Source organism: Lissotriton helveticus, chromosome 5_1 (genome assembly GCF_964261635.1).
Source record: "Lissotriton helveticus chromosome 5_1, aLisHel1.1, whole genome shotgun sequence".
Classification (NCBI taxonomy): Eukaryota; Metazoa; Chordata; class Amphibia; order Caudata; family Salamandridae; genus Lissotriton; species Lissotriton helveticus.
In genome coordinates this window covers 498,134,983-498,151,529 of record NC_136065.1, presented here as the reverse complement: position 1 = coordinate 498,151,529, position 16,547 = coordinate 498,134,983, and the positions used below count along the sequence as shown (strand labels likewise).

Below are 16,547 nucleotides of genomic sequence, written 5' to 3'. Positions count from 1 at the left end.
GCTGCGGGCGATTCGGCTTGCGCTGAAAGCATTCCTCCCCTCTGTCCGGGGGAGTGTAGTGCAGGTGTTCACGGACAACACCACCGCCATGTGGTACTGCAACAAACAGGGCGGGGTGGTGTCGCGGACCCTATGCCAGGAGGCTCTGCGTCTGTCAATGGCTGGAACACCAGGGCGTGTCCCTGGTGGTTCAAAACCTAGCAGGTTCCCTGAACGCCAGGGCGGACGAACTCAGCCGTCGGTGCATGATGGATCACGAATGGCGTCTGAACTCTGACGTGGCACAAGGCCTCTTTCAGCAGTGGGGAGAGCCTTGGTTAGATCTATTCGCGACAGAAGAGAACGCGCAATGTCATCAGTTCTGCGCGTCGGAATTTCCAAGGCGGCACTCGCTCGGAGACGCTTTTCGTCGCGAGTGGAGCTGCGGTCTGTTGTACGCCTTTCCGCCTATACCACTTCTGCCCAGAGTGCTGAAGAAGATCAGGCGCGACTGGGCCCAAGTCATTCTTGTGGCTCCGGACTGGGCACGAAGATACTGGTATCCCGAGCTACTCGGCGTGTCAGTCGATCCCCTGATTCGTCTGCCTCTTCAGGAGGACCTTCTGTCGCAGCAGCAGGGGACGGACCTCCACGCGAACCTGTTCAGTCTCCACCTCCATGCGTGGAGATTGAGCGGCGACAGTTGAGGCCATTTGACTTGCCTCCTGAAGTCTGCGATGTGATTCTGGCAGCCAGGCGTCCCTCCACGAAATCGGTATACGCCTGCAGGTGGAACAAATTTATGGCATGGTGCACAGGAAAGGCTGTGGATCCACTCTATGCCCCTCTATCTGAGGTTCTCCTCTTTCTTCTTTCTCTTGCCCAGCAGGGCTCTGCTCTGGGCACTATCAAGGGCTACCTCTCTGCTATTTCAGCCTTTTTAAGGATACCTGATCAGCCCTCTCTTTTCAAGTTATCGGTTGTAAATGGGTTCTTGAAGGGCATCTGTTTCCTCCTGTTCCTTTTGTGATGCCTCAGTGGGACTTGAACCTTGTTCTTACTTATTTGAAGTGCACTCCTTTCGAGCCACTTCACAATTGCCCTCTTCGTCTTCTTACTCATGTCTTGTCCCATTTAATGAGGTTTGTACGTATCCGGTTTAACATTGATGGTCTAAACCTTTTTGTACTCCTCCAGTGGCCAGGGCATCCTCCAAGAAATATAAATCTGCACTGTCTGATGCACCTTACTTCCCTGCACCTCCTACGGTAGAAAGATTGATAGTTCAGGCTTCTGCTAGTAAATTGAAACTGAGTTACAGCCCAGTAAACCCCACAAATAAGGAATCCAATAAGTTTGACTCCTGAATGAGAAAATATGTGCCCTGTGTGGCCTCACATTATATTCCTTGTATGGTGCCTCTTTGCTTGTTGAAGTAAAAGCATGCCTTGAGAGAGCTGAAAATGTTGGCTATACATTCCCGCCCAGACCATGTTAAGGGTCCTTTTTAGGAGCTTCTTTAGGTTGGCAGAGATTAGTCTAGACAGATTATGCACACATGTCTGAGACTGTAGACGCAGTGTGGATATCCATGGGATCTTCAGTTGCGTTGATGCCATGCATGGAAGTGGATGTTAATGTTCTCTTTGATGTTCAAAAGTAGTTAATTGACATTTCATTTCATGGTCAGAGATGGTATGGCTCAAACAGAGTCATGCCACAGCCAGGGCTTTGGATCCTGCTTCCCTTTCAAGGAAACCGTAGGCAGTACCAATTGAGGATCTCCATTTTCAGTTCATGTTGCTGCCTTTAGGCTTTTTGTCCACCAAGAATGCTTACCTAGGTCAATGTGGGGGCAGTGGCTTTTAAGAGAAGAGAGAATCTGATGTTATCCTTAGATGAACGATTGGATGATCAAAGGCAGTTCTGATTTGGTGTTCAAAAGCTTGGTTTTCAGAACCACTCTTCTGTAGTAGGGCAGTCTATCAATGAAATATAACATAGTAATTTCTTGTCCCATCTTAGGTGAGGCAATATACTGGGGCAATCTTGAACACTCATTGTGTTATAGCTTTTCCATGTCTGGAAAGTGTTCAGGCCATTCAGGAAACAGAATTGCTGTTCATGAGAATCAGATTCTATTTGGCAGAACTGCTCTTTGTTTTCTGGGGCTAATGGCCTCATGCCTGTTCCTGTTTTTTGGGGCTTAGTAGAGGATGTGCCCCCCTCACGAAACCCTCAATCACAAATGGAATTAGTTTTATGGGAGTCTGAGGGACAAGACCTCTCTCAATGCTCTGTTGATGAGCAAGCTGCAGTGGTGGAAGCATGCAGCGCATATTCAAGTTTGCGACGGGGAGTAGTTCTTTTATCCTCCTTGGCCGGCATAAGTTGTGTGACAGGATCCCATCTTCAAGATCTGAAGTACAGTGCTTTGCGATCATGGCATTAAGGAAGCTGCACGTGAATGTTCTGGAGTTGGGAATAAGTCCGACTGGAACTGAAGGTTTTCCTGACCTCCTTACATTGTGTAAATCTCAATGGACATCACCACTACTGTGTGGTACATCAACAAGCAGTGCAGAGTGGAATTCTAAACCGCCTTGCTTGGAAGCTCAAGAGTCATTGGCAGTGGGCCCTCGCCAAAAAGATTGACCTGTCAGCAGTTCATATAGTTGGGAGAAATTAGTTTGTGAAATCTCTGCGCAGGGAAACACCAGTGGCATCTTCATCCAGAGTTGGTGTCTGAGATATTCAAAGTTTGGTGATTCCCAGGTGTAGATCTATTTGCCATATAGTTCAACATGCTGTGTCCCCTTTGTTGCATGAGTGTGTTTTATCTGGGGACACTCAGGAGTCTGTATGAGTTCAAATTCAAATTCAAAAAAGCTTTATTCGATTTTAAAAACAGAATCATAAAAGCATACATTGTAAAAGTGCCATAAACATTAAATATGAATTGTATGAATTGTATATTTAAGACATTTCATCAGGATTCTTATCAAGTCGTAGGTAATTTAATCTGGTATATTCAATCAAATAAAGTTTTTAAACCTGGTATTCCATAAAAATAGAAGAAAATAGGGTTACATTTCATCATCATTGCATTGGGTTCCGGAACCTAATTACAAGTTTTAAAAAACTGGATACTGCATGGGAGACTGAGTCATTTTCTAACTGTTGCAACTTAATAAATGCTGATCTACAGGTAGGGATCCCCCAGGCCCTTAAAATCGGTTTCAAGAAAACTCCCCTTGGTACCTGATAAAATTTGCAAAACAGTACACAATGGATGTTAGATTCGAAAGAAGTGTTATCACATGGGCATATCAAGTTTTCCCTTGACCAGTTGTTACAGTCTGGAAAGGTGATCAAGTGTAAAAAGGTACCCAACCTGAAACGGGTCAGTAACATACGCGCATAGGGGCTTGTCTCAGATAAAAGGTACAGTTGGGGGCCTTCACAGATGGTAATTTGCTGGTATCCAACAACTGAACTTTTAACTTTTTCCAAGCTCCACCTCTTGTTAGCTAAATGGTCTAAAACCATCTTTTTAGTGACCCTCTGGACACGACTTCCAAACTAGAGGGCCTGCTAAAAAATTCCGGGTGCCCAATCTCGGTCAGCATATATTTTACATAGGAGAGCCATTTAATATCGGCTACTCCATCGAGTTTGAGGCAATCGGTAATTAGATCTCTATTTAGGGATGTCTCGGGAGTGACCCATACCTTATACCACAGTAGTAGAGGTGCAGTTTTTATAATGTCTGAGATGTATGGTAGGCCTACTTCAATATGTGTGATAAAAGTGGCTGTAGATTTGGGGGCCCCTAGTAGATAACGAATATACTGATTTTCGGAATTTTGTATCTGTTGTGCGTTTTCGATCCCCCAGAGGCCTGAGCCGTATGTAGCAGTGGAGACAAATTTTGCTTTGTAAATGTGAGTCAGTTCTCTCACAGGTCTTCCACCTAATTTGGCTGCAAAGTTAGTCAGAGCACCTATGGCCCTAGAAAAGGCTAGGTGTCTTGCGGTCAGTGCTGCATGCCAGCTACCCTTCCTATCAAAGTTTATTCCTAGGTAGGTGAATCTCTGAGTATGAGTTACTCTGGGGTGCTTGTTTTGTCTAAGTTATGCAATTCTACCTCTTACTCTTATGTAGGAAGTCATTTGCAAGATATACACTCACAGGGCAAAAGTAATTCTGATAGATCCTGATTGGGCTTTTCGCGTGTGGTTTTTCCATCCACTTTGTTTGAACATCTCTCCATCTTGGCTTCATCATTGCAGTCTGTTTTCATTGCTGCTGTCTAGTCTTTTCTTAAACCATCTGAAATCCTGGAGATGGAAGGTTTTGCTCACTCTCTATTTTCTAGGGCTGCCTTACCTTTGTTTCTGGTCTAACTTCCTCTATATGCATTCCTTTGTCCTTGGGCTTTGGCTTGGGGAGTTTTCAAGTGAGGATTCTGCAGGAGTTACTATCCCTTAGAAGAACACGTTATTTACCTTCAATAACATTCTTTCTGACAGATAGGATTACGCCTGCAGATTACTCACACCCTGCCATCCTCCCTTGATGAATTGGTTTTGGTATTTCATTTAATACTCTGCCTTCTTTACATCTGTACGTTGGAAACATATGAAGTAGATGGAACATTCGTCAGCACATCATGTCTGGTGGATTACCAACACATCTTTGTTGAAGCCACTGACACCAGTGATAGTGAAAAACACGGAAAACATTTTAGATTTGATTTCTAGATGATGTGTGGTGCCTGAATAATCAGCAGAAGTAATCATACCTATGTCCAGTATGTCCAGTATTTGTAAAGCGCAAACAATTACCCGAAGGCGTCAAGGCGCTGGGGGCCGTCGGGAAGATTAAGCGAGCTATTGCCCAGAGTCACATGGTGCTGGGCAGACCCCTGCCGCAGAAGCCAGGGATCGAACCGTGATCCCCAGCGTCCAGCGTCAGTCGCACTGGCCGCTGCGCCACACCTTTTCCTTCCTTTTACTGAAGGAAAGCAAGTTTCCCTGCAACATCTCAAAATGTCCCCTAGGTCTAGGGCTGTTTTTTCCACTCAATTCCACCAGTGAACAAAACGGTAATACTTGGGTTCTCAGGCATTATCATTTCTTACACAAACAGGACAATCCTTATCAGCTAACCCTCTTCATCGTTCATGTAAGGTGTAGGAACAGTCCTGTAGCCTGGACCTCAGACCATCTGCAAGTAAAGGACTAATTACAAAAAAAGAATACTTCGGAAAAAATATCTTATTATGTTGTGATTGATTGTGTTTTATATTTAAATGTTTTACAAAGAAAGAGTTCTGAAAGCTTTTCAGGGCCCCAAAGCATTAACTTTGGCATTGAATGCTGGCACCAGGAGTCTACCGAGCTGTTGCCTGCTCTTTAGTTTGTGCATTCAGCTGTCATTAAAATCTTGGTTCCAATACTTCAAGAAGTTGATGCACCAATCTCTGTTACACTGTCTTCTTTGTGTGAAACTGTTGTGGGAATCTTTCAAGATAATGGCTCTTTAGTTAATGCTTTTTCTCATGAATATCACTCCTACCACATCTTTCTTGTCACTGCCCTCTTTCTGAGGGCATATTAATATTTTGGTAACACTTTTTCTATCCATTGCTTGACGTACCAGCAATGTGATAGGCGTGTGTTCTGTGATAAGCAGCACCAAATGTCAAAAGTGTGAATTGCAGTAAAACAAAAATAATGTGGATGCTGACTGCATCCGGGGAAAAGGAGTCAGTGAGGAGATTTGTATCCATCTGAAAAAAGATTTTCTGAGTGGTCTGCTTGAGGTTTTGAAATAGTTGATAATGTGTAAGTTGACACAAGTATTCTCAACAACCAGAGTTGCTCCTGAGGCAAGTAACTTGCAGGGGTGGCTCTTCTTGAGGGGCTTAAGGGTGTAGCCATGCCACCGGTGAGCCATAACATAATTCACCTCTGCCCAAACTTGTAATACCTTAATTTAGCAGTGTTCATGCAAACATGACTTGCGTGTTTACATGAACTCTCCAGTGGACAGGTCAGCCCTCCTAGCCTCTCCACCAGGCTCATTATGACAGGACTGGGTTGAGTGACCATCCAACTATTCTATTGTATTGCATTAAACACTTGTCAATCGCACTGTCGCCCAAAGGGTATCCTGGCGCTGGAGTTTTGTTTTAAAACACAGCACTCTGTAGATGGATGTCTGGATTGTGCATGTGAGGAAGGTAGTTCACCTACAATCCTCTAACAGAGGCACAATAATTTTTATTTTACAGACTGCTTATAAGCAAGGCTTGGACAATGGTTCTCCTACATGCTATGGGGATCCACTGAAAGAGTCTTCGTAACAGTTTTAGTGTTGCAAAGCTTTTCCCACATAAAGCACATATATGATCTTGCATGGTGAGAGCACTATCAACAAGAATGCCCACATTTTTTGCAACTTGTTTGGGGGCATAATGGCCCATGGCCACTATATTGTGTGAAAATAGCTGACCACGCTTACAAAGCCTGGAGAATTGACTCCTGGGTTGTTAGGAGTGCAGGGCACTTGTAGGGCACCCTCACACTTATAGCCTAGCACCCTGCCTTTAAGATTGAAAGGTCTGCATTAGGGGTGACTTATTGGTTTTAAGTGCAGTGGCCTCAGATACATAAGGAAACGTATATCTATAGTAAGTGGCGCTAGCACCAACTTACACAGGCTGCTATTACAGGCCTGTAGTCAGAGGTTGAGTGGTCTCTCTTGGGTGGCATGATACATGCTGCAGCCCATTGGTGACCCCTGGTTTACATATGCCCTGGGTACCTTAGTACCATATACTAGAGACTTACATGAGTACACGAGTCGCCAATTGGGAAGGTACCAAAGTATTTTCCACTGTCAAATTTAGGGAGGAATCACAGTGACTGGGGGAGGGGGGTCCTGATTAGCAGGATCCCAGTCAGACTAGTCATAAAACAGAATAACACTAGCAAAAAGTGGGGGTAACCATGAAAGCAGGTCCTACTTTCCTACAAGTTTGAATATGTGAAAGTGTGGGCGAGGGAGTGAGTAAAGTGAGGGAGTAGTGTGAGTGAATTAGAATAAGGGAGTCAGGATCAGATTGTGAGAGGGAATGGGAGTGATTCAGGGGTGCTTTTATTAATATTGCAGCAGGTGCAGTTACACTGAGGCTCAGAGGCCCATGTGCACATTAAAGCAGAACACCTTTACCCCATGAGCTCATATCAGAACTCCTGTACACCAGTAGTTGTGATTGACGGTCAGTCATTGTGAAAGTGTGAGTGTGTGCAAGTGTGTTTGTGAGTGAGTGTGAGTGTATGGGTAAATTTTTGTGTGAAGGCACCCAAGGCAATGTTTTAAAACAGGGAACCTGTGGCAAGTAATGCGCCCTACCACTTTCAGGAATCACCATCTGCCACTGGTAACTTGTTCCTTATTTTTCACATTTCTCATGCAGTGGTAAAATCCCTCAGATTAAAGTTATGAATGTTATATCCACAAATGCAATGCCCAAGCATTTAGGAGCTTTGAGCCCTGTGGTCTTAACTTTTGATATTTTAATACGTTGATGTGTTTTATTGTTTCAAAAATGCTCCTTTTTCTTCTATATTTTAGATGGTGATTTATCTATGCAGGGTAGCATTGGAAGCTTGTCTTTAAGTGATCTGACAATCAATGGAGATTTTTACAGGGAACGTTTTACTACCAGTGGTGAAGAGGCACTCACATTTCAGATTTTTAAGTAAGTATATATCACCGTCTTTGCCAAATTTCAAAATAAGTAATGCAAGTGTGTAATATCCCTTTAAAAATATGTTGTTCTCGTGAATAGCTCTACACAAAAAAACGCTTGTAGATCAATCATGCCAAGAATTCTTTGGGGATTTCACTGAGGAAGCAAGCCATGCACACATTTTGACTGCCTGTAAATGTTCACTGAGAAATAATCATTTCACACTTTTATGCCAATGCTCCAAATAATGTACATGTTCATACTCAAGCATTTCTTTATGACTTATTCTGGGGTGAAATCCATCTAAAATACACTGTAGTTTAGGTGGATCCTTCCATGGGTAGTTAGTGATGAATCATGTACAATGATGAATGAGGCTGCAACATTGGCAATCCATTGAAGGTTTGTAAAATGTAATATACATATTTACATGCCTGCACTGCTATTGATTGGGTGGCAATATATGGGAAAAGATTATTAGAGTGTGTTTTCCTCTTGAAGAGAAAGGAGGTTGCCTCCGTTTTTTTGTTATTCCGCTACAATGGAGGGGTACAAGTAGACTGAATTGTCAGGATCAGTATGAAAACATTTTTTTGTTTGGGAAAGGCTAGTAGATGGTGGTTGTGAGGCCTCAGATTAGATGAGGGGGCATAGTGGAAGAGGTGTTGTTGGATGTATGGATCACAGGGTACTATGAAGAGCTTTAAACCCCAAAGTTTGTAGTTCGCAAAAGGTTTTTCTGTTTTTTGTTTTTTTAGGTGCAGGTTTAAGCATCCTTAATGATTGGGTTGACTGTGTGGTACTCAACCCAACAGAGCAGTGTGTGCATTGACCACATCGTATCAGGACTTGATACAAGACTACATTACACAGTGTCATTCTACTCTTGTGCCAGTGTGATGTTAAATAAACATCAAATAATGTGCAGTAGCTGTGACAACAAAATGTAACCAAAAACATTATAACATTCATTGCGTTTTCATTGTAGCTTGCCTAGGTATTATAAACCCATCATAAAAAAATAAGCATAAGATAATTTCCATCCCTAAGGATAAACCCATGTCAACTTAAAACTTATGCTTCAGAAAAGCTGCAGTCAGGAGGTCCAGGATTTTTTTTATATGATCTCTATATTGCCATACAGTTTTATAGTTCAAAACAGAAGTCTTATCGACCATGAGATTTCACAGGTCTCAGGCTCCATTTTGTAATTACACGTTATGTAAACCCCCGCCAGAAACTTGTGGTTGTTTTGCAACAAGAAACATTTGCTCTGGTTTTCCTCTGAGGTGCACATGGCGTTTCTCAGGAAACGATTGTCAAGACATCCTCATTTTCTGTAAAGAAATGAGGAAAAACACTCTTGCTTATGAAAGATGTTAAGAGATGCCCAAGGGCTCAAAAATGAAACAGAACTGTTTGTCAAGAAATAGGTGACACAGATCAAGGTCCCGTTTGCAGGACCTGAAAGAAAGGCCTTAAGAGGCCACCAGTGGAAAGCATGATGGAATATTACTGCCTTAATGGTGCTGTAAAATATCCGCTCTGGAGGTCTGCTGACCACTTAGCTCAATTCCATCCATTTCTTTAATTTGTAGGTATGGCTGGACAGCACAGCTGTCCCATTGCCCTACGTGATCAACAGAAAAAGAGCCTCAGAAGAACTACTTAGAGGGGCTTAGACTACTTGCACCTGTGTGTTGGCTTTCCTGGGTGCAGCATTTGGTCGGACAGAACTGTGCTTCCACTTAAACAATACTGCTTTTTTTGCCCTCTGGTAAAGCTTATAATTGATAAAGTGGGACTGAGTTGGTTAAGGTGCCAAGCCAACACACATGGCAATAGGCCTCATCTGTTTATTAATAAAAACATTAGGCCTGACATACGTTTTGTGAAAATGTCACCAGGTATTTAAGGGTCGATTTTTATTACTCGGTTTTAAAGTCTGTTACATTGCACAATAAAAACATTGGGCCTGACCTGTTTCTTGTAAAAGTAGCAACAGGCATTCAAGGGTCGATTGTTATTACTGTAGTAAAGCATGCAGACAGATGTCTTATTACTTGTAATCTCACTGATTCCAGTAGTAGGCAAGACTTTTTGGGTTTGTTTTTTTCCTCAGACATACCTGGGGATAGAAGATTCACACTATGATATTCCTTTTCTGATGGATACTTTAAACTGCAGATTTCTCACCACACTCCCCAGCGGCTAGAATAGATCCGGACGCTTTAATTCAGCAGTGCTGCCGTATGCTGCCTTTTGGTGTTGTTCAGCTCCACTTTGAGTCCATACTGCCATGGAAGTGACAGAGCAGAGCCGCAGTTAACGCCACCCCTGCACACTGATGATAGTTCCTTTCTTTTTGCACCTTCCAACATGGATCCAAACTTCTGCATCCAATCTTGTCAGATTTCCAACAACTTCTAAAAACAAATTCCTCTGTGATAGGGAATAATGACGCTACCCAAAACGACAGGTTGAAACCATGGAGAGACTTTAGAAAACCGATATCAGTTACGACCCACATCAGGTGTGACTCTGGTGTATGAGTTTTGGCCACACCTCAGTGGAATACAATTAATGTGGCCTCACCCACTCGAAGATAATCCAGGACTGGAAAGCAAAGCTGTATGTTGGCAGACACAAGAAGTCACAGCCTTCGTGCAAGTCCCACTCCACTCGAACTCATTCTCATGCCGGGAACTCCTCCCACGTGTGGTCAACTTTAATTGTGAAGTCCTGTTGTAAGTTAGAATAGATTTCCAAGTGTAAAAAGTGAAGCAGAACTCAATGCCATCTGGCCACTTGGAACCTAGAGTGAAGATGAGATGGTGCCCCCATGCCTCTGTCTTTTTATACATACCAGCAGAGGCTCCATTCTCTTTTGTTTTCGTCTCTGACCTTATGCCAGACAAGGCACACCCCGGGATGGGGATGATGATGATGGGGGGATGGGGATGACTTTCCTCCCTCACTAAAAAGATGACGTTTTCTTTATGGATTTGCAGGATGCCAATGGGCTTGACATCTCTCCTGGGGTAGAGCCTATCTTGCCACTTGGACCACTAACAAAAGAAAGTGCCTCATTTTCATTGTGATCTAGAGGGCAGCTGCGGTTTTGAGTTCACAGCTGCCTTCAGTGGAGACCAAAATGAATGTCCTGGCAGAGATTTTGTAACATGGGCCAGTTACATCTAAGCCCTTGTTCCCTTTTAATGAGGCCCTCACTGATGCCTTGATAGGCACTTGGTTGAAGCGGAGAAGCTGCACTGGCAGCATCTGGTAGATCATAAATACTTAGCATCTACATCCCAAGGCCCTGCAATAGATATTCCAACAGAGGAGAGACCCTGGCTGGATCTTTGTGGCAGTTTCTCAACATTGTGCTCCTTTGCATTATGGTACATGCAATCCACAAATGGCACTCCACTCTATGTTGACTGTAGTGTTACACCAGAGTTTGGTGTAACACTACAGTCAACACTGTGTGTGGTGTAACACTACATTCAACACTGAGGGGAGCTCAAATTGTGGACTGCATGTACCATGATACAAAGGAGCAAACTTTTCTGGGTTGTGATGCAGTGTCTGGCCATACCCTGTTTCCTGCCCAAACTGATTTTCATGACCTCCTCTACCATTTATCAGTCGTTCCTAATGTTCCTTTTTGTAAAAATTGTGTTCCGGCTCATTGACTACACTTCATATAGCCCGAGCCGGAGTTTTCGACCAGAGCCGGAGATTCCAGCCCAACTGCGGACGTAAAGATATGACTCATAAATGGCCTCTGTGAATACCAAAAGTCGTAAAGTTAGACTTTTGTCTCAGATTGCCTTTGTGAATCGGGCCCACATTCTGTTGTAATCAGTTGGTGTCAGATTTTTGTTGTTAATTTGTTCTTCATTTGTGTTGGTGCTGTTTAAATGGTTTACACTTGTTCCTTTCTTTAAGCAGCCTGCTCAGAGCCACAGCTATGCAGGGGTGAGCCTCAGGTTTGACAAACAAAACGTAAGGGTTGTAAGGAGGTTAGTAACTGTATTATACGGTGAGGTTGCACAAATACACCATGTAATACATCTCATTTGCTCAGGTTGGTGCCTAGCGGTAGGATCCAGAACTTGTGTTTTGCAGTACCATACAGTTATTAAAGTTGAGACACTGAGAACCCACCCAGGTAGACACCTAAAAAAGAAATCTCTTATTTATTTAAAGAGTTTTGTATAGCGCGAACAAGACCCAGAAGTGTATCAGAGCGCTTCACAATAGTGTGGGGGGTGGGAGCACTAGCTAAAGGGAAACATTGCAGAGAGGGTAAAAGAGATAACATAATGAACTAATAAGAATGTACAGGAATGCAAAACAAACCTTAATTAGTAGGGTAAGGCAAACAATCCTGGGTATTACAGTTGTTGGGCCAATAAAAAGAGAGAGAGAAAAAAAAGTGAATCAAAGAACATTTATAAAACAGACGGACCATGTCAATAAACACAGGACCCCCCCCAATAATTGTCAGGTGTGTTGAACTCCAGATGATTGTTTATAAAGATAGCACATTTTTTTCAGGAACCACTTTTCCAGCTGGGGAACGGAACATGGAGCTTGACATGGCAGACCGTCTGCCTCCAATAGAGATGAGTTATTTGCATTTTGCAGAGACTGAAAAACTTAGATGGGGGCAAGGAAGTAAAGCTGATCAAGGCTGTCAGAGCATGGGAGTGTGAAGAAGGAATTGCCCCAAGGTAGTGGGAAAGAAGATGATGGGGAGAACAACCACAGTATCCGGAGTGGAGCAAGTGTGGCAGGTTGAGACCCATTCTTGTTTTCTAGACCAGGGATGGTCCCTAGAAGTACCATGCCAAGCAGGCTCTATCTCAAGCCAGCGATCCCTGCAAGAACAGCTTGCAGCCCTGGAAGTGGAAGAGAGAGCCATATCCCTGACTGAGAGAAGACAGGCCCTAGAGGAGAGAAGGGCCAGACTGGGATTTGATCCCAAAGAAGATGTTGATAGAAGAGTGGTAACTGGAGGTGCTGATGGGTGCTCCTGCTGCAAGATTTTCCAAAGTGATTGTCCCTAGTTAAGGCAAGGGGCATGACATAGACATGTTGCTTGCCTCATATGAGCGAGCTCTCAAGATGGGTACAAAACTCTGCAGGACAATATTCTGGGAGTTAGTGCCAGTTGTTGGTAGGGATAGACTGCTTACACTTGAGGATGAGGTAGCAGAACTGTACCCGCACATGAAGTCAGCCCTTGCCAAGTTGTCTGATCTCATTCCTGAGAAGTATAGGCAGAAACATAGGACACCACAATAGGGGCAAAACAAACATGGGTTGACTTTGTTGACCCTTAAATTAGGGCACTGGATTGTTGGATTAAAGGCAGCAATGTAGACATATGTGAAGGGCTTGGATTGTTGGATTGAAGGCAGCAAAATAGGCATATGTGAAGGGCTCTGCAATTTGATTGTTAAGGAGCACATTTTAACAAATCATCACTCAGAGAATTTGCACCAATATCTGGTGGAGTCTAAGCAGTCTAGTCCCAGGGAACTGAGCAAGATTGGGTTTATACCAGAGTCCCCAAAATATTCCTTGGGAATTGTCCATAAGAAAGGTGGTCAGTACCTCCCTTCGAGGAAAGAGAGGAGTAAAAATAAAAGGAAGGATAGCCAAAAAAAGGCTGCAAAATATTTCCACGGTGGGCAGCCTGAGCCATATCCCAGTAAAAGGGGTTAGGGTATCAGGGGAAGACCTTTGACCCCTTGAAGGCTGGGGTGTGTTTTGACTGCAATTTGCCAGGATTCAAAAGGGGGAAATGTAGTGTGCTCCAAAAAGGCACCCACCGGTGACCAGTTCAAGGGTTTTGCCAGTGTAGGGATGGGGTGGGAGATTGTCCTTAGAGATCCCAAAGGATACACAGAAGCCAACTTAGTGGCCCTGGGTGGGTAGAATAGTGAACCATTAACTCAATGACCTCCAATTATGGAGAAATACCAACAGTGGCCAAAGGTTAATGGGGTGAGGGTGAAGGCCCTGAGGGATACAGGTGCCATTGTGACCATGGTTATGTCCAGACTGATTTCACAAGACCAGATCCTATCAGAAGAGGTAAACAAGATTGTCAATGGTGACAATTTTACAAAGTCCCATCCTATTGCTCTGGTTGGCTTTGAGTGGGAGATGTTACTAGCCCATAGGATGTAGCTGTGTCCCCTGCCATCCCCATATATAGCTTGCAGGGGAATGGCTTAGAAACCTCTGCTTGAGCAGAAGTAGAGGGAAGGACTCATGCAGCATTGCTGGGTCTACCTGAATGGGTATGTGTTACCACAAGAGCACAAAGGCCCTAGAGGAGAATCAAAGGTTCCTGGAACCTGAAACTATGGGCCAGGTCCCTAAATCCATCAGGATGGGCAGGAGGGCTTGCTGCCTAGCCTCCAAATGTCCATAGGCCCAGAAATATCCCAATCCTCAGGTGGACGGCCGGATGCCAGAAGAAGTGACTGCTCCTAGAAACTCGCCTGAGCTGGCAGAATTCCATAGAGCAGATGGTCCCCTTAGGGAGGACCTGAGTAATGGACAAAGGACCTGCCCTACTCTGAAAGACCTGCAACAGACATTTGTCAGACAGGAACAAGGGAATGCCAGTGGTACCCTTAAGGTATACTGGGAGGAGGGGCTCCTGTGCAGCGAGCCAAGGGACCTCCAACCAGGGGCATCCAGGAGATTGGTGGTCCCTCCGCAGTACAGAGAGTTTCTCCTTAACCTGGGCCATGATATCCTCTTAGCTGGACACCTTGGTAAACCAAGACCTGGGAGAGGCTGGTTAACAACTTCTACTGTCCCCAGATACCTGAGAACATCAAGGAGTTTTGTCGCTCCTGCTCCACTTGCCAAGCCAGTGGCAAGGCGGGGGGAAAGCTAAAGGCTCCCTTGATAACTCCACCCGTGGAGGGGACTCCATTTGAGAGGGTGGGGGGTGACATTGTTGGTCCCCTAGACCCCCCTACAACCTCAAGGAATAGATTCATCTTTGTGGTAGTGGTCCATTATATTAGATACCCTGTAGTTATTCCCCTTAGGACAGTCACTGCCCCTGTAGTGGCTAGAGCCCTCCTTGGAATCTTCATCAAGATTGTTTTCCCTAAGGAGGTAATCCCAGAGAGAGGCACACATTTCAAGTCTGCCTATCTGAAAGCCATGTGGGATGAGTGAAATGAAATGAAATGAAATGAAAAAAGGAACTTGGTTAAGGCTTCCTGGCGCTGGGGACTTGACTAGACTCGCAGAAGGGACCCAGGGAGGCTAACAGGGAAATGCCTGGGAAAACAGAAAAGTTTTGAGGGCTTTACGAAAATGGGTGTAGATGGGAATAGATCGAATGGAAAGAGGAAGACTGTTCCAAAACCGTGGGGCCAGCACCGAGAAACGGGTGCCCCCAGTTCTGGATTTACGGAAGCGGGGAACATGCAGAAGGGAAAGGGAAGAGGAGCGGAGAGTATGACTAGGGGCGTAAGGGGTGATGAGAGATCTGATGAAAAGGGGAGCTGAGCGGGTATGGGCACGAAAGGCCAGGCAGGCCAGTTTGAAGAAAGATCTGAGGTGCACAGGGAGCCAATGGAGGGACTTGAGTGCAGGGGTAATGTGGGAGGATTTGGGGAGACGAAGAATGAGGCGGGCTGCCTGATTTTGAAGGGCCTGAAGGCGGCGGGTTTCATAAGCGGGTATGCCCACGTACAGGCCATTCCCGTAGTCAAGGCGAGAAGTGATAAGAGCCATGACGATGGTTTTGAGGGCATCCGACGTGAAAAACCGGGAAATCTTACGAATAAGACGGAGGGACAGAAAACAGGAGGATACGACGGAGCTGATTTGGGCATGCATGGACAGATCATGACTGACCTTGATGCCCAGGGTTCGAACAGAGGGAACCGGGGAAGGGGGGGAGCCGAAGGAAGGGGGCCAGTGGAGCGAGGACCAAGGGTTTGAGGGACCACCCGTGAGGACAAGCTCCGTCTTGTCAGGATTGAGCTTCAAATGATTGATGCTCATCCATTCGGATATGAAGACTGTGTGTGGTGTGACATACAAGTTCACCACCCCCTATCATCCATAAGGAAATTGTCTAGTTGAGAGGTTCAACAAGATCATGAAAGGCATGATCCTGGAGTTGCCTGGGAAACTAGGGAGGAGATGGAATGTCCTTCTCAAATCCCTACTAGTCATATGTAGAGAGGTCCCCCAAAAAGATGTTGGCTTTAGTCAATTTGAGCTACTCTTTGCACGCCCTGTAATGGGTCCACTAAGCTTGGTTAGAGATGGTTGGGAGAGCCCTCAAGGAACCAAAGCAGGACATGGTGGACTGTGTGCTTGGCCTTTGGTCCAGGATGACTGAGTACATGAAGAAAATGAATACGAATTTGGAGGCCAAACAGGAGCTTGTGAAGCACGGGTACCAAAATCCTCTATGGTTGAGTACCAGCCAGGACAGTTGGTGTGGGTTTTGTAGCCAGTGGCACCCAGGGCACTTTAGGACAGGTGGACTGAGCCATACCACATCATAGAGATAAAGGGAGAAGTCCTGCACTTGGTGAACTTGGGAACCCCCAGGAGCCATCACAGGGTCATCTATGTGAACTTGCTGAAGTTGCACCATAACAGGGTAGACCTCACCACTTTGATGTTCACAGATGGAGGAGAGGAAAAAGAGTATGAACCCCTCCCTGACCTCCTATTCTCTAATGCCCAGGATGGAAGTGTGGAATGAGTAGTGCTCTCCTCCACCTTGACAGAACATCAACAA

The 16,547-nt window shown here is 44.9% G+C and overlaps 1 protein-coding gene across 2 annotated transcripts in view; it reads left to right on the top strand.

Annotated features, from left to right (window-relative positions):
- The window catches only part of VPS13D (vacuolar protein sorting 13 homolog D), a 2,979,414-nt gene that overhangs the window by 503,230 nt on the left and 2,459,637 nt on the right, over positions 1 to 16,547 (top strand). For both annotated transcript variants that reach the window (XM_078642819.1, XM_078642818.1), the window contains exon 23: positions 7,624 to 7,750. In XM_078642819.1, coding sequence (XP_078498945.1) covers positions 7,624 to 7,750 — 127 coding nt within the window. The remainder of the gene's footprint in view (positions 1 to 7,623; positions 7,751 to 16,547) is intronic.